Genomic DNA, 17354 nt, shown 5'->3' on the forward strand with positions numbered 1-17354 from the left:
CACCAGGTCCAACCAAAAATAAAAAACGAAAATGTGCCTTGGGCAGGCATGCTCCATTACTACGTACACGAGGTGCTGGAAGGGATCTGTAGGATTGACCGTCTGAGGCGGTAGGGACGGCAGGGATGCGCGGATCAGGCTAGGGTATCTCTGCTATTGAAGCCTGACCTTGGCCAGTGGCTTCCCGCCGGCGCTTCCCCGCTGCCGATCCTGGGAGGACCGGCCAGCGTGTGCCCCTGCCTCCGTGGGGCCCCGAAACCGGCGCGTTTCGGAGCGGTGTGAAGGAGGAGGTGACCCGTGGGGACTCCCACGAATCTCGTATTGTCACAGCCCCCGCCCCGGGCAGTCTGACCTCTCTCGTGGAACTCCGGGCCGGCACCCTCGGCGRGGGCAGGAGGCGGGGCCGGCCCCTCCCGGGGGTGGGCGGCGGGCGGGGCGCGGCGGCTCCTCCTCGCCGGGCCGGGGTTAGTTTCGGAGCGGAGCCGGGGGTGGTAGGTGGTGGTGGGAGAGTGGCTCCCGGTGGGAACAAAGCAGAGAGCGGGTGGTGCCGCTGGGTTGAGCCGGGCGTCTCCCGCAACAGGTCGTCCCGGCGGCAGCGCAGCCCCTCCCCCCCGGGCCGTCGCTCCCCGCTCCGGGCGGCGGGGCCGGCACCGGCCGCCCCCATGCGGTTCGGATCCAAGATGATGCCGGTGAGTCCCGGGCCGCGGCGAGCGGAAAGTTGGAGCGGGGCACCGGGAGGGAAAATGGATCCTGCGGACGTGGAGGGAGGTGGGAGGCGGGAGGCGACCCTCCTTCCCTTCGGCATTCCCTGCCCGCCTTCCCCGGCTCAGCCCGGGCTCCGCGGCCGCRCAGGGGCTTCCCCTCCCCCTCCCAGGTTTTCCTTTTCTTCCTCTTTCAMGCCGGGATCAACTTGTTAGACGGGCCCGCTGGAGCCGAGCCAGGGCCGGGGGGCCCCGGCAGCAGCGCGGGGTGGAGGGGGGCCCGCAGCGCCCGGGGCTTTTCCTTCGTCGCGCTCGCAGGGAATAAGGCTTCCCCGSCAGGGCTGCTCGYYCCRYTCCTGCGGGCTAAACGGGCACTTCRTCTGRGTCCTACTTTCTTCTTYTTTTTYSKTTTKGKTKKTTTTTTKKTTTKKTTKKTTTKGKTTKRKTTTTTTTAATGGCCCGAAGTTCTTAAAGTTGGTTGAGCCGTGCTGCTTCTGAGGGGTGGGGGTGGCTTTGTTTTGGAGTKCTCGGGCTCCCAGAGGAAGATGGTGTCCATGTTGTTTACGGTTCAGAGTGCTTAGGAGTTCTTGGGGGCAGGTATTCCTGACCTCGGCCGGGAGAGTTTCGGGAGCTGCTGGCGGCGGTGTGTGCTAAACCTGCCCGGCTCTGAGAGGTGACTGTTTCAACATTTTTAAAAGACACGGGGAGCACCGTCTTCTCTAAGGAGTTTTAACATGATTTTTAAAACTACACCGTTTTTGTCAGCTGAGGTTGGATGAAAGCGATGAAAGCAAAGCCCAGCAGCCTTTCCTTAGTTTCAGCACATTATATATGAAAGTGGTGACGTAAAATAGTTTCCTTTGAAAGTACACCTGCCACTACATACCTGGGTTTACCAGCAGGGATGCCCCATGAAATCCATATTCTGTTCTGAGAGACGGGAGTATGTACAGAGAATCCCGGCAAGCTTAATACCTATGTCGTCCGAGTTGAGGGTGCTTTAAAGTGTTCTCTCTGCCATCCTCCCCCGGGCGATGTGGCCTGTCTTGCCGAGTAGCTTTGCACGCATAGGTGATTCTTTCAACAGCACTCTTGTATTAAAGATTATTTCTAGTTTAACTCTTTGAGGAACTGACTGAAGCAAGAAAAAAAGGAGGTATACTGAAAGGTGAGACTAGGAATCCATRCTGGAGGGATGTGGGTGTTTCAGGAAAACTTGTTTTGCTATAGGTGTGAGGTTCTTCCTCTGCAATTAGGAGGAAATAATGAGCGATAATTTGATCTCAAAGAACACTAGAGAAGGCTGGGTGACGATTGCTGTAGCTAATGAGGGAGGAACAGACAGAATATGAGCCCAACTAGATTAAATAGCCGATGTGTTGTGCAACAATGGTGTTGTCTGCCTATAAAAACTTAAAAAAGCAAGCAGTAAATATAATAAGGTGTTAATTCAATCCATGTCAAAACTGAGCTAGGTAAGTACCCTCATATATCAGTGAAATCTCCTGGAGATGCTGTTGCTGGTGAGTTCCTTGTCACTGAGTTCAAAGAAGGAAACAAACAGGCGCAGTCTTATTCCATCATCATTTGCAGGTGACAAGTTCCAGACTATGCATTGCCCCGGTGGCTCAGACTTCTCTTTGGCTGATGACTCAACTCATTAGTGATTCTGGTTTTTAACACGTAAATAAAAGGATGAATACAGCCTTTTCAYGTATTTACTGTGAATAATGAAAGATTTGTAAGGGTTGCAAGTGGCTTAAGGAATTAAAAATGTAASTATTATGTGTATTAGAACTTTTAATTCAGATTAAAAAGCTTTTCTTCAGATTTCCTCATTGTCTTTTAGTTAATTAAAAAAAAAAAAAAACCCAAAACCCTCATTTCTCTTTTCACCAAAAAATTAAAAGTTTGAGATTGGCAGAGAAGGAGGATGTGAAGAAAGAAGGGAGCAGGATATGAGGGCTCTTTTATTTATTCAGTAATGAAGTGTTCATAGACTTCAGTATCTTTTTSTGTGTTGTTTGAATGAGAAGTAGTAGGCTGGCCCCAAATCATCTACGAAATGTTACTTAAAGTTTAAGAAGTCTCTTTCYTTTCTCCACCCTACAAATYGTCTGTGTATGTTTTTTAACTCTCAGCTCCAGGTCCATCTCCTGTGCTCCAGAAGAGAGCGTGGGCAAAGGATTAAACAACACAGTTTGTTCCCCAAGTGGGAAATACAGGCAACATGAGCCCAGCCAGGAATTCACCTCTGAGCAGCTGCCAGGGAAAAGCTGGGAAATTGCTGTAACAGCGTAACTACTCGTGCTCTTGGGAGACTACCCTGAAACGGGAATGTTTTCCTTGTAATGACAGATAGGAGCTAAACTGCTGCTGCAACCATATGTCAAGACAATGTGATTGAAAGTCWGCACGAGGGTGTACTAAGAAGTAATTTGTGTGTAGCTGTACTGATGAAGGTAATAACAGGGTTAACGCTGGCAAGCTGTGTGAGGTTGTCTCACCTTTCATCTGTGAAGGCTTGTGGGAGTGTGACTGGTACTGTTAAGTAGTGAAAAGCTGGAAACACTTTCTAAAATAGCATATTTTTCCCCAGCATAATTGGTATCTCTCCTTTAATTTTGCATTATTACCTTAAAAGGAGCATGTATTGAGAAATAATTTGGGTCATTATGCATGCTGGATAAATGTTTGGGGTATTTTTCTGTCAGATAGTGGGACGTGGTAGATTGAGCTACCCTTTAATGCCCGGTGAACTTTTTAGATCAAATCCTTTTGATCTAAATAAGGGTTAACTTTTCAGTTTGAATTTATGTGCATTGGTTACTGGGGCCTCCTTGAAGTCAGGATGGATCTAGACACACAGCTATATTGTTAGGGTCTAACTTGGCAAACTGGAGAGCACTTTAATTCCTTAATAAATTTTGCCTCCTATTATCAGAAATGACTGAAATTTCTGGAACMTAAGTTCGTGATAATGATGTGTTCTTTTCTAATCGAGTTAAGCTATGCTTTCAAGTGTAATGCTGCAACTTTAATACCGAAGGAGTAGTGTTTTCCTTCTTAAAGTCTGTTTAACATCTTGTCCCAAGTGATCTTTTTGGAGTTGTCACATCCACTAAGCACTTAAAGTACATGTTTTCATTGCAGAATGCTCACTAATTTGTGGATATGTGTATCTTTTGCCTTTAAAGAAAACGTCTGCAATTAAAGCTGTTTTGCTTGTTCCATTAGGCAGTTAATTGGAACTGCCATATGGATTCTGATTTATTGAAATAGTCTAGTAGTAGCCTGTCTTTCGCAGTTTTCWTAGGAAATGCTTTTCTAGTAGCTTAACTGAAAAGCTTTTAGCAGAAATGAATGTCTTGCATTTTGTAAGATGAGCAGCTGTAAGTTTATAAACAAACTGACCCCCAGCAGAGTTTGAGTGCAGTAAACGAACTGTAGGATCTCAGCCCTCTTTCCTGTGGTTTTTTAATTATTTAAGCTCTGATCAGGTTTATCAGTCATTGACACTGTTTTCCTTGTCCCCTTTCATGGATTTCGGTGCATGATTAGGGTTTCGGACTGTGAACTCTTCAAAGAATGTGCTGCGTATCTTTATCTGATTGGATGATTTAGTTTATTAAGTGTTCTTTTAACTGAATGTCCACTTAATGTCAATCAYTTAAAAGTTTTAATATTATATTCAAACAGTTTAATATGGTATTCGGTATTCAAGTGTTTTGTCTAGAATGCTAAATAAAGCACAGCAAAACAATCACCTAAAATTTATTAGCTCTAAACTTCTCAAACCTCTTGCACTTCACTTACAGACTGACCYGTTGTTAGGCATAATAGAGAACACTGCCTTAAGGTCCCCAGGGTGCTTCTTTTCCCCCTCCCTTTGCTTAATGTCATTATAACATCTTTTTTTTTCTGTCCAATGAACAGTTGTATCAGGAAYAGTTTTAAGTGTGTTTAATTTCTCAGATGTCCTTTTTAATATTTTCGCACTCTAGCTGCAATTTGTGTTATATTACACAGCAGTATGTTAAATATCTTTGTTTCTTTGTGTGGCTTTTATCAGAAATGAGGGGAAAGGCAATATTCCAGATTCATACCAGATCAAGCTGTGGAGAGTATGGGAATAGCTAATTATGCCTCTTCTGATCTATTGAGCAGTTTAGGGTCTGAGTGCCTCGTGGGGCTCCTGCATTTACAGTATCGACAGCTGATACGTGATCATGAGGTTTGGGATGAATGGATAATTCAGGGAATTTTGTTTTGTCYCCTTCTTAGTGTTGTTTGGTGGGATCTCCGCATTGTTAGTGAGCAAATCTGCTTTGTGGGATTAATTTACATGCAAGTCAGTTGGACTTTAAAAGAGGCAGGTACAAAGGTTATTTCCACAGAATAAACTAGTGAGATGGCAGTGTGCCTAGCATTCCTTTCAAATTATTGATGAAGAAACAGTCTTGAAAGTGCTCCATTTGTCYAGCCACTGTCCTTGTTAGCAGCCTGCCTTGGGGACTCTGCTTCTCTCCCACTGTGTGTGTTATTGAGCTTGTTTAATTATGTGCAGAGTTGTGCCTTGCTGCCACACAGCCTCCCTGGAGAAAGAGTCGGGTAACCCTGAGAAGACTGACTCAAGCTGCCTCCCGTGGCTTGGTGGCATGGCTGAAGAACGACTTCTTGCTCCCTTGTGTGTGTGCCCACTGATAACAAARGAACACCTAGATCCTTTTAATCTGTGGGCTTTCACCGTCTTGTGAAATGCAAAAACTTACTTAGTACTCCGGAAACTGGAGGATGCTCCTATTCAGGGGTAATGAGCAGATAAAACTTCTCTTTGCCCTCAGTTTTACTATCTGGAGGCCTGGTTTCTCTCAGTKAGTCACTTGTGAGTCAGGCCAAGTCTTKTTGATCTTCAGTTCCCAAAYAGCCAGATGATACTCTCTGCAAAGSTCACCAGAAATCCTGGACATTGTGTGAAGGGTGTTTAATTATCTTAGTGACTACTGCTTAACTGGTTTAGAGGTTTCAGACTTTTCTGTGYAACATGGAAGATCTGAAATATTGTTTAAAACAGCGTTAGATAACTTGCTGTAGGTGGGGATAAATGTTCATGGAGAGGGAAGTGAGTGAATTGGGGACAGAAAAGCAACTGTGACTCTGATGTGTTAAAGGGCACAAACTTGTCTTCACTCCACTGTTTGCATTTAGTTAATCATTAATATTCAGGATCTTGCTGCTGCTGTTTAGGGTTAGTCATGCATGTGTCCCCATGGGTTATTTCACCATAGGAATGGTATTGTGTGGATGTTGAATTCGCTGGTGTCTGAGGATGAACCCTTTGTTTTTGTTTTTTTTTGGGTTTTTTTTTTGTTTTGTTTTGTTTTGTTTTTTTTCCTGTGGCATTAATATCAAGAATTTTGTTACTGAGCTGGTAACAGTTTCTGTACCAATTTCTTCTATGCTGCTGTGAGGCTTCCAGGTCTTGATATGATGTGAACCCTTGATAGATGGCTGTGTGCAGTGACCTGCCTTTTACTGGTGTTYGTTTTAAAAAGGAGGATTAGGGGAAAACTTTGTGCTTTTTTCTAGGGTTTTGGCTTTTTAAAAAGTTCTACTCATGTCTTCATTTCATCCTTCTGCAAAGTAAAGCATAGACATCTTGAAATGAAACTTGTACTGCAGTTATCACACATTCTGTGTGGTTCTCTAGATAATAAAATTGATTTAAAAGCCTTTATCTGCAATTTGCCTGGGTTATAATACCCAAACTCACATAAAAACATGGACACATTCCCACAGAATTGATGGGAAGCTGACTTGAAAGRTTCTGGCATTATTATTTTGAGTTACTCCATATCAAATATTTGATCTGTAAAATGCAAACTGCTATGGATCATAACATTGAATAAAGTGAGCAGAAGCTGCAGGGAGGTCAAGCCATTTGTTAGAGGTCATGCAGTGAGTTCAGCCTGGGATGTGGGGGCCCTGTAAAGTCAAACCAGCTGGTACACTGTGGTGCAACTGGAATACAGGTCTGTCATACCCAATGTGCGTGTTTAAATGACTTCTAGCGTTAAACACAAATGAGAACTTTGGTGGTAGTTCAGTGTATTCCATGTTTGAGAATGGACCCCGAAAGAGATGCTTCTTCACAAATCCTTTACAAGTATATAAAATAAATGTTCTTATTTCACTCTTGATGGTGTATCTTGGATAAGAAGTAGCATATGKTTTTTTTTTTKKTKKKTTTTTTGGGTTTTTTTTGTTGTTGAAGAGTGAGTTAGGAGATTTTTCTTGTCATTTGATACTTCTATTTTGTCAAACTTAACTGCTTAAAGAGTAATTAAGATTTAAGCTTGGATTACTAGTTTTCCTCATTTCATTAGAGTGTTAAATCCTATTGTTTCGTTGAATTGGAAGCTAAGGGAGAGTCTCTGAAATTGTGTGGTTTCCTTCCCTTAATTTTCCTTCTGTAATTTAAAAAATAAAACAGTATTTTTCTCTTTTACTTTTTAAACTTTTTTTTTTCTTTTTTTACTTTTTAAAATTTTCTTTAGTGGGTTCTTTTTTAATGGTGTAATTTTTGCCCCATTTGATCTCTGTTCTGCACCAAACCACAGTAATTCCAGTGTAGCAGCAGTCTGTATGTGAACAAGGAAGACTACACACAAGCACTGGTGTAGAGTATCCTCTCAGGGTGTGGAGGCTTGACCTTTTACAAAGTGACTGTCATGTTCTTGAGTTTCAGTAGCCACAAGCCTCTTCAGCAAGACACAGGGATCTCRCCCTCCTGTTCCTTAGTTTGCTGGACCAAGCTGAAGTTGTGCAAACTGGATGGGCTATCAAATCATGTGAATCTGCAGGAGRGTTTTTACTCCCTGTAGCGTTGGTGTCTTACTCAGCTGTTTCTGTCATACCCTGTACAATTATAACTTGCTTATTTCCCCGCTGCCTGAGGGCGGTGGCTTGTCTAGTGCACTTTTTCCTCTATTTGTTAACTGTGTGCAGAGATCTTTTTTCACTCTACGTTCCATCCCACATAAGTATTTGTTGCTCTGAATGTAGAATCCTACCCAGCTCAGTATCTGAACCATGCAAAGAWTTGTTAGCTCTTGCTTGACTCTTCCAGGCAAATGAAACCCTTCCTTGCCATCTTTGGCCATCCTAGGCCAGGGAAGAMTCTCTAAAGGATGGTATTCCTAGAATTTGCTAGTGCTTCTCTGGTCTCAACATAATCAAGTGTYCAAGAGGAGCTGACATGGCGGGGAGTGACTGATTTCTGGCTTTAATAGAGGGAGGRAGGTGTCACTGAGTCGTGAAAGGCTCATGAGAGTGCAAGGGACCAGGCAAAATGAACCAGACCTCTGGAGAATGCCAGGAAGCTCTCCCGTGAAATACCAAAGGTGGCAAAGGGGCTCTGCCTGGTTCATGTCCAGGCTGTATTCCTGAACAGCRTTGCTGGCCTGTCACGCTGCTCTGTAGCCTCTTTATCAGCAATAGTCACTCTCTATGTTTCAGCCTTTTGAAAGCACGTTCTACTACAGCTAAAGGTTTGTGCAGGGAAGCCATGGAAACAGCACTCTGTGTTTCTTGCCTCTGCACTGTTGTCCCTCTGCTATTGTCTGTAGGTCTTGCTCACAGAGCCCTTCTGGAGCGTGATTGACCAGCGTTGCACAAAAATACATCGTTACTTAGGGTACTTCTCTTACAAATAGTATTTAGCAGTATTGGCTAAGAGAAGAAATTTTCTACCTCCAGGGAAGTGGAATGAGCAGCCAAGCAGTACCAGGCTGAAAGGGGCAACTTCTGAAGCTCTTGAAGCAAGAAGAGCCTGGCATAATATGAATGTTATTTGTTTAAACTCTGTTTAATTCATTTAAAATAGGTATGACATCACCTAAATAGCCACCATTCTGTACAACACCATCTTGTTCACTGTCATGACTTTGGTGACACCTTGAAAAGCCAAAAGCCACCCAGCAAGCTCTGCTGCCTTGCCCTGCTGAACTGTTCTCCCTTTACTTCTCAGCTGGGGTGTCTGCATAGAGCCTGTTATTGCCGGGRAAGAGCTCTGAGGAGTGAGCAGCACTTAAATAAAACCTGTCAGACAGTGATCAGCTCTGCAATCTGCCATCCTTCTGCAGCGTCTGCTGGAGTGGCTGAATGTTCCTGATGCATGTTAAAGTGTGTAGAGCTCCACCTCACAGGAGCAAAGGTTGGATCAAGCAGGGTGCTTGGGCTAATGGGCTGACTGAAGAGTACTCCTTACTAGTTCTGCTGTGGTTTTACATATCCTGTTACTGTAAAGTGATTTGCTGTTTGGCCATCCATCATTTCCTTTGTTGGACTAGCCCCACTGGTCCCTTTTAACATGCAAAATAACAAAAAAGATCCACTTGTTTTGTTGCAAATGCTCAATGTGTCCTCTGTGCCRACTGAATAGGTGTTGCTTTAGCTAYTAATGACTTCCTGTGTGTTTGCAGCCCGGAAGTGGTTGGACAAAACTCCTCCTTTGTGGCTTTGAATAATAATAATATCAGCTCTTGTCAAATAGGTGTGATCACCAAGCACAGGCATTTCATGTGGCTTTGGTGTGGCTGGTGGCTGTGTTGGTTGCCTGCAATGCCCTGTGTCTTGGCAGTCACCTGGATGTGACAAGTGAAGGTCATTCCTATGCAGCAGGAGTGTGTACCCACCCAGAGCTGGTGGTGAATTGGGAAGAGCTACCCTTCTGCATAGGTGTGGTGTGACATTACATCTAATTAAATTAATAATAGGATGCTGCTCAAATGGATGGTCTTGTTTCTTTGGTTTCTGTCCACACCCAAAGCCCCATGTGTTTTGTAGCTTCCCCTTGAATTTAGTAAGGGATTGAGTGATGGTTTGTAGGAAATGCGCCTGCATAAAAGGCAAAAAGGAACTAAAAGACTTGAATGGTGGAAGTGATTTGCCATGTGGCTGTGCAGTCAGAAATAAGGGGTGAGTTTGGGAAKACTATGCTGTGCCTCAGCTCACCATTTAGGCTGGCTGAGCTGGAGCAGTCAGATGATACCTTATCCTCTCCCTAGTTCCGTGTTGTCTTCAGAATTGGTAGTACAGGGGAATTTCTCCATCATCTTTGTGTATTCTCACTTGCTGCAAGGATTAAGTTGGGTTAACAAAAACATGTAATTTATTCTGGTGATATTCATAAGGTGTAACAAGGAAGTCTCTACCTTGTAACAACAAATRTATCGGAGCAGAGGTGGCTTTCAAAGCAGTAAACAAACTGTTGTGCTGTGTGCTCTTGAATTTCCTACTTTGGGTTGGTTTGGTTTTTGCTTGTCCTGAAGTTAGATGGCTGAATAGCACATTCTGGGCTTRCAGCATAAAGATGTCAACCCAGTCTGTGGTGTGCTAAAATGCCTCTGAATTTCACATTGTGATAAGACATTTTAGGGTACCAGACTGGTCAGCCTGCATCACACAACAGCCCAAACAGTATCCTGTGACTTTTCCCACACTGGAATTACCTGTGTGGTTAAATATGTCATTGTTACACGTGCCAGAAGTGGTGTGGCCTCTGACCTACCTGTGCACGTGTCATGAGTGTTTTGGTTTGGTCATAGAGCTGTTTTATGGAGGTAGGACACAGGTTTTGACAGCTGTTTTCCTGGAGGAGTGACTAATATGATGTATTTTCAAAGTGTTTGTCAGTGAGCTCTGTGACGTTACTGGGTTGGGAGTAAATGTTGTTCTATTCTTTTTCTTTCTGACTTGCTACATGATTTGTTTTGTGTTGCTGTTATATCACAAACCTTCTACTTTCTTGCTCTTTTTTTTCTTTACTGTCTTAGATTCATTGAGTCTAAAAGAAAAACCAGCCTCTCTTCTGATTCCATACTCTGCCTCCCCCATGGGTGCTCCCACCAGCACAGCACTGTGGTATCACTACACAGAATTTAAGTAATAAATTTGCTTAATGTATGGGTAGGCACTTGCTGTATGATAAATGTGGGTTTACCTTGTGTTTTCTGGTGGGCTGAGGTGGGGTTGCTTCCTGGTTTGAATGTTGATTGTCTTTTTATTGGTGAGATTGTTATGCATTGRCTGAAAGAGCAGAAAAGGAGTGGTTTTAGAGGCAGAAAGAGTTGGTGTCTYAGGCAGTGGGAGGTGTGATGTGGGTGGGACAGGTGCCAGATTACTGTGGTAGTCTGTGTTGTTTAGGAGTAGGTGGTGTTAGATATGCTTTCATCCTTGATGCACATCTACTTTTGCTTTTCTCCAGGAAGTGTCTTGTCTTGTACAAAGTCTCTTTTCATTACCAGGAAAAATACTGGGGTTTCTTTTCATTGTGAGAAAGTACCTGCGTTTTAAGGCACTACCTTAAGATGTCCAGTTCTCCCAAGTCCCAACAGGGAGCACTTAATGTGGCCCTTTTTTGGTCTCTGGCTATGTAGGGAGGCTGAGAGAATGATAACGCTTGTTCCCAATGTGGGGTATGCAAAGCTCTAGAGCAGCAAGAGCAGCTTATTTAAGCTCTAGAGCAGCAAGAGCAGCTTATTTTTCTTTTTTATGTCCCTTTATGTAGTTATTACTGCCTTTTTTTTTTTTAATTTTTTTTTTTTTTTTTTTTTATTTTTTTTTTTTTTTGTGCAAAGACTTCTGGGTTTGACTCAAGTACGGAAAATTGAGATGATTCAGTCTGGAAAATTGAGATGATTCAGTCTTAAGCTTGAGTTCATAACCCCACTCTATGCCTGGATGTTGTCTTGGCTTTAGGCTCATTAGGAGCAGCCCATGTTGTCACACTGAAGAATGGGAGGAGGAGCAACTGGAACCCCCTGTGATTGTGTTGTATGAGTTAGACTGTTCCCTTTTTCCATAGTATGTATCTCTTGTAAGAATTACATGGCATAATTTTTTATCTGCCTGAAAATAACATTAATTTTGTTCTCCTTATGTGTGAAACATTCGTAACTTGGTGCTGAATGCAGAAGAGGAGGCAGAGTCTGCCTGAAGGGGCAAGCCTCCAAAGATCCGATTCTCCTTTGCTTGCTCCAGGAGGAGGAGCAAGTTGCAAGTAGGACACCAACAGTACAAGCCCAAACACCATGTGTAGGCTTGCTTTCTTGACAGTCAGCATGCAGGAGTTTATGGTAAAGTGCGCAACAGTGCTGCAGTGTCTGCAAAGAGCCATGAGGAAGGGTTTGGGGACAAAGGGAAAGAATATTTGGGGGTGGGAAGGAATGTGTTGTCGCAGAGGAGATACACAGATGGCAGTGTTAAGGGATTTGTGAATATGCTGCTGTGTGATATAGTATGAAGAATATATTCAGGGTTTGTTTACTCTTGAGTTTCTGCAGTTGTTTAACTACATTGGTGCAAATCCWAGTGTGGATTCAGGTCTGAGTAGAATGAGCTATACATGATGCGTTGGCAAATGTGGGTGCTCAGTAMAAGGCTGTGGTTTCCTACATGTTACTGAAACCAAGCTATTTTATGTATCTTACAGGCCAGTTTGTTTGGCTTTTAGCTTTGCATGGCCAGGTTGTGGTGGGAAGAACTACAAGGCTTCTGCTGGAAGTTTCTTCCATGTTCAGCAGAACCATTTGCAGCCAGCTCCAAGATAGACCCACCACTGGCCAAGGCTGGGCCAATTAGAAATGGTGGCAACACCTCTGGGATAATGTATTTAGRAAGAAACWAAAAAAAGATATGGCAGATGTAATTATGGCTGGAGAAGAGCAGAGTGAGCATGTGTGAGAGGAACAGCTCTGCAGACACCAATGTCACTGCAGGAGGGGCAGGAGGTGATCCAGGCACAGGAGTTGAGGTTCCCCTGCAGCCTGTGGCAAAGGCCATGGTGAGGCAGCTGCTCTTCTGCACCCCATGTAGGACCATGAGGATGCAGAGATCCACCTGTGCAGCCCCTGGAGGAGACCTACTCTGGAGCAGGGGGATGCCTGAGAGGAGCCTGTGAATGGGCTCCAAACCCCTGGGGTACCCATGTTGGAATAGGCTCCTGGAAGGTACCTCCAGACCTGTGGAGAGAGGAATCCATACTGGAGCAGGTTTCCTGGTAAGACTTGTGACCCTGTGGCAGATCCATCTTGGAGCAGGCTGTGCCTGAAGCACTGCATGCTGTGGAAGAGTGACCCACAGTGTAGCAGTTTGTGGAGAACTKTTGCCCCTGGGATAGACTCACACTGGAGAAGTTCTTGGAGAACTATCTTCCATGTGAGGGATTCGTCACTGAGGTGGGGGAAGGTCTCCTCTCCCTGAGCAGCAGCAGCAGCTGACCATAATCCCCATTCCCATCTCCCTGCACTGCTGACAGGGAAGAGCTAGAACTGGAAAGGTGGAGAGAAGGTCTTACTGTACTTCTTGTTATCCTGTTCTGATTTTTTACTGATAAATTCAATTAATATCTCTAATTTGAGTAAATTCTGCCTGTGATGTTATGTAGGGAGTGATCTCTGGCTTCTTATCTCGACCTATGAATCCTTCATTATATTTTYTCTCCCCCATCCAGTTGCAGAGGGAAGTGATAGAGAGGCTTTGGTAGGTACTTAGCATCCAGCCAGGGTCAACCCACTACMAACTTTTAGATTATTCTTTTTTTCCTACTAAATTCTGATGTTGCAATAGGTACTTGCAGTGCAAAAGTATAGGTRACTTTAAAAGCCAATTTTTTTGAGATTTTCTTGCTTTGTGTGGTATGTTGTAGCTCAGCCAACTAGTGGGGAGTTACGTTGCTCCTGTGCTGGGTGTTCATCCGAAATAGTGAGCTTCATTTACATAGACCTTCCTGGTGTCTGGCTTGTGGGAGGACTTCTGCTTTCTTGTGTATGAAAATGCCTGAAGAAAAATGTCAAGTTGGACAGCGTAACTTGSGTTTAAAGTAAAAGTATTTGTTTGGAAAGCTCTCTTAAAGACTACATGCATAATTACTCAGTTGAAAGAGGGGAGATGTAGGTCAGGAATCTTCTGTTTTCTAGGCCTGARTTATGCCTGATAGACTTCACAAAATCAAAATTGCTAATCTAAGATGATGGTTTTCTACAAGGTTTGGCAGGAAGACTGTGATTGCATATTCCTCATTAGTAAGTCTGAACTGCAGTGCTGAGTTCTCTTGTTGAGGTTGCAGTCCATGAAGTAGAATGAGAGCAAACCTCCATCCATTAATTTCAGACAGCAACAATGCTTGGCCAGAACTCGGGCTGTTTCTCTTGCAGCTCTTCAGATTCCCATAATGATGATTCAGATGCTTGATTGTAAGATGTAATGTGGCATTTGTGCTATAGCCTTYGCCCAATTGAACTAGCAAATACCATAAGCAGATGGCTTTCATTCTGTTCTCTCTACAGTAAGGATAAGAGGAGAAAAAAAAAAGGGGGAAAGCTTCCTCTTTGCTGCTTCCAGCTCATTTTCTCCAACCCCTCCTAAAAGTGCACATAGATGTAARTTGTATTTAAGTCCTGGAAAAAATTGACATTTTTACAATAGATAAAATACAAATGCACAACAAACTTATCTTAAAAATAATCTGTACAAGTAGAAACTACTGTGCCATTGAGAGTAAAGGCTCTGTCTTGTGTTCTGCTGTGATACAATTGAAAGGGAAACAGGCTGTGCTTTATATAGGCTGGGAATAATCTGAACAATCCCATGGTGCTTCCCACTGTACTCCACCTACCTTGCATCATAACTTCCTTTCTCATATTTATGGCCCAAAGCCAGTGCAAAATAAACGAAGTAGTGTGTGCGGAGGGCAAGATGGCAAGAGCTGAGCTCCATGTGTTTGGGTGTGGCTGGAGGCAAATGCTAAACTTCACTCTGCATTTCTGTTGAACCCTTATTGAACAGCTGAATATGAAAAGGATCAGGCATAGCAGTCATCCTGTGTGCCTGTCTTCTAGTAAGTCTATTATTATCTTTGCTTACCTTAATCTTTTGCTTACCTTAATCTTTAGGCACAATAAGTGAGGATGTTGCCTGCTGCAGGACTGTTTGCAGGTTCTGAGGAACTTCATGCAGAAGAATCACTTAATTACTCTGTTATTGGGCTCTGAACACTGCTTATTACTAGCTCTGAACACTGCTTATCGGAACAGGAAAATGTGCTGTTATGCAGGCTGTCTTCTGTTGTTTAGTAAGTTGCATCTAGTCAGCAAAAATATTTGTTTTAGCCTCTGATTTCTTTGTGGCCATCTGGGAAGGTGCAGCATCATTGTTCCCACTAGGTAAGATGCAAGGCTTAAATTTAAAACTCTTTGTATAGAGGGGTTTTGTATTTATCAGGGAAGATTTAGWTGTAATTTAAACTGTGGGTGAAAACAGTTAATTCTCATTTCTGTCACATTTCTTTACTTGAAATGTGATAGTTTATTAATTCTAAAATGTCTGTGTTGCTAGTTTTTCAGCTAACTATAACTTCTAAAATGACATTTTAGTTCAGGATGTAAATTCATAGAACCTTAAAACTATTTAYGTTTGAAAAGACCTAAAAAGCGGGTTTTAATGCCTCCTTAAAAATGAGAGCTAAGAAAATTTGTTACGCAAGCTAAGACCATTAGCTGTGTTGTGGAAATACAAAAACCTTCAACTCAGGTAATGAGTGCTTGAAGGGATTAGGTTTCAGTCTGAAATGCGGCTAATACAGAATGTGGTKCAGAATTATGTTATTAACTCTGATGCCAGGTAACAAAATTAATCATGTTTTCTAGAMGCAGTATGCTTGTTTGGCTATCAAATAATGAGATTGAGGCATACAAGGCAGCAACAGCAGAGACAATTTCCCTGTCTGTAAAGGAGTAAACTGCTTGCTTGTGTCATGACTTCCTGGWCATAAAGGGCTCTGAAGATGAAGAATACTGTGTGAATAGATGCCACGGTTTGTATTGTATAGTGCATGCTGTGCAGGAAGCCTCTATAAAGTTAGGAATTCAGACAATAGTGAAAACCAGGGTTAAGTTTTTTTTTTTAATATATTCTCGATTATGTTTTATAAGTTTGTTGATTATTGTCCATTGYTGACATTTTATCACCTGAATTAATCTTTCACTAGAAACCTGGGGAGGGGGAAAGTGCATCCTTTAAGTTCAGGTAGCTTCAGGATTTAATTAAATGTATTTTAATTTGCATCATGCACCATAGCAGAATGTTCATCTGAATACTTTCATCCTGTATRATTGAATGTTATTAGTATATTAGTTAGAAAGTGTTGAATTTAACACTCTTTTAATGCTTAAGATGTGTGACATCAGCTTTATAACAACTAAAGGTAAGAGAAGTCTGATCCTTGCAGAAACATCAGCAAAGCTGAAGAGTAAATTGCATTTCTATTTTTCCCCCCTTTAATCAAATATTGAGGCCTTCTGATCTACAGAGAAGAGTGATGCAAGGCCTTTGATGTGAAATGATRTCTTGTTGGACGGATGTAAATTATAAGGCATGTGCTTGCTCAGGTTAATGTTTGAAAGCTATCTCTCATGGTTTTAGCTTCTTTTTCTTTTTAAATTTTTCTTTTGTGTGACAAAAGAAAACAGGAGTCAAAATTTAGTGTGGTCATAGCCTGGCACTTTTGTAGAGCTAGCCATTCTTAAATATTTTACTTTCAGTTGAAAATGCATTTGCAGATGTTGAGACTTGTATTTAATATTGGTGTAATAGTRTGAAATGGTTCCATTGGTGAGCACAGTAATGAATGGGTCAGATTAGTAGGCAAATACAAGGCTATTTGGGTCTGATGTACRGAAGAGAGATGGAGGATTATAAAATGGCCTGTGATTTTGTTTAATTGACTCCCTCTTCTGTCCTCGTGTTTGGTTTTTGTTACTATGTTCTCTTCCTGTTCCTGGGTATGTTACAATCCTGACTTAGTGGCTGTATTTGGACTCATTCATAAATGAGTTGAAACACAGTGATACATTTCAGGCTGAGTGGACTCAAAGTTGTACTTCACACCAATATATTGTGTGTTGTTACAAATTTTACTTGTRTCTTAATTTGCAGGCTTTTTTGAGACATGAAGTCCTTTATGTTCAGTAGTCTTCTTTTTTCTCCAGTTGTTTGTAAGTCAAGCACTGCAGTCTTCCTTGCAAAAACTCTCMCTTGCTTTAGCTCGTGTGACCTTGGGCATCTCTTTGATGCCCTTGGTGCAGCCGATCGAACTGCCTCATTTGATGGCTCCATAACTGCAAACTTCTATTTTCTAAGCTGAAGCAGTCAGCTGAAATCTGTGATGTGATTTTAGCTTCAGTAGGTACACAACATTCCTGGTTTCTCCCAACATTGCCGGAGTACTGCAGTGCTTTTATATTTTAAAGCTTTTCAGTACTTACAGTGAGCATGTCTTTGGGCTGGGAAGAGGGAAGGAAATCTTTTAGTTTAGATCTTACTTACTTTAGATCTTAAACTAAATCTTTAGTTTAGATCTTAGGAATCTGTGTCCTGTTTAAAAAATACTTGTTCTGTATGCTGGGCCTAGAACTCAGTTACTAAAAATCTAGAGGCAAAAACCCTGATTAAAGGCATGATGAAATTGTGAGATATTTCAATATTTGCTTTCATTCTATGTTTTTAAAAAGTACAAGGTCTGAGATTTGTCTTCCCTTTTTTTTTTTTTTTTTTTTTTTTTTTTTTTTTTTTTTTTTTTTTTTTTTTTTTTTT

At 42.5% G+C, this 17354-nt stretch overlaps 1 protein-coding gene across 1 annotated transcript in view; it reads left to right on the forward strand.

The window, feature by feature from the left end:
- The first annotated feature begins 458 nt into the window (after positions 1 to 458).
- TP53BP2 (tumor protein p53 binding protein 2) overlaps positions 459 to 17354 on the forward strand; it is a 49270-nt gene continuing 32374 nt past the window's right edge. Inside the window, exon 1 of the mRNA XM_057382099.1 lies at positions 459 to 689. Within this exon, the coding sequence (XP_057238082.1) occupies positions 663 to 689 (27 nt within the window). The 5' untranslated portion in view covers positions 459 to 662. The remainder of the gene's footprint in view (positions 690 to 17354) is intronic.

The sequence above is a fragment of the Malurus melanocephalus genome, unplaced genomic scaffold (assembly GCF_030028575.1).
Source record: "Malurus melanocephalus ecotype Western Australia unplaced genomic scaffold, MMel_1.1 scaffold_549, whole genome shotgun sequence".
Taxonomy (NCBI): Eukaryota; Metazoa; Chordata; class Aves; order Passeriformes; family Maluridae; genus Malurus; species Malurus melanocephalus.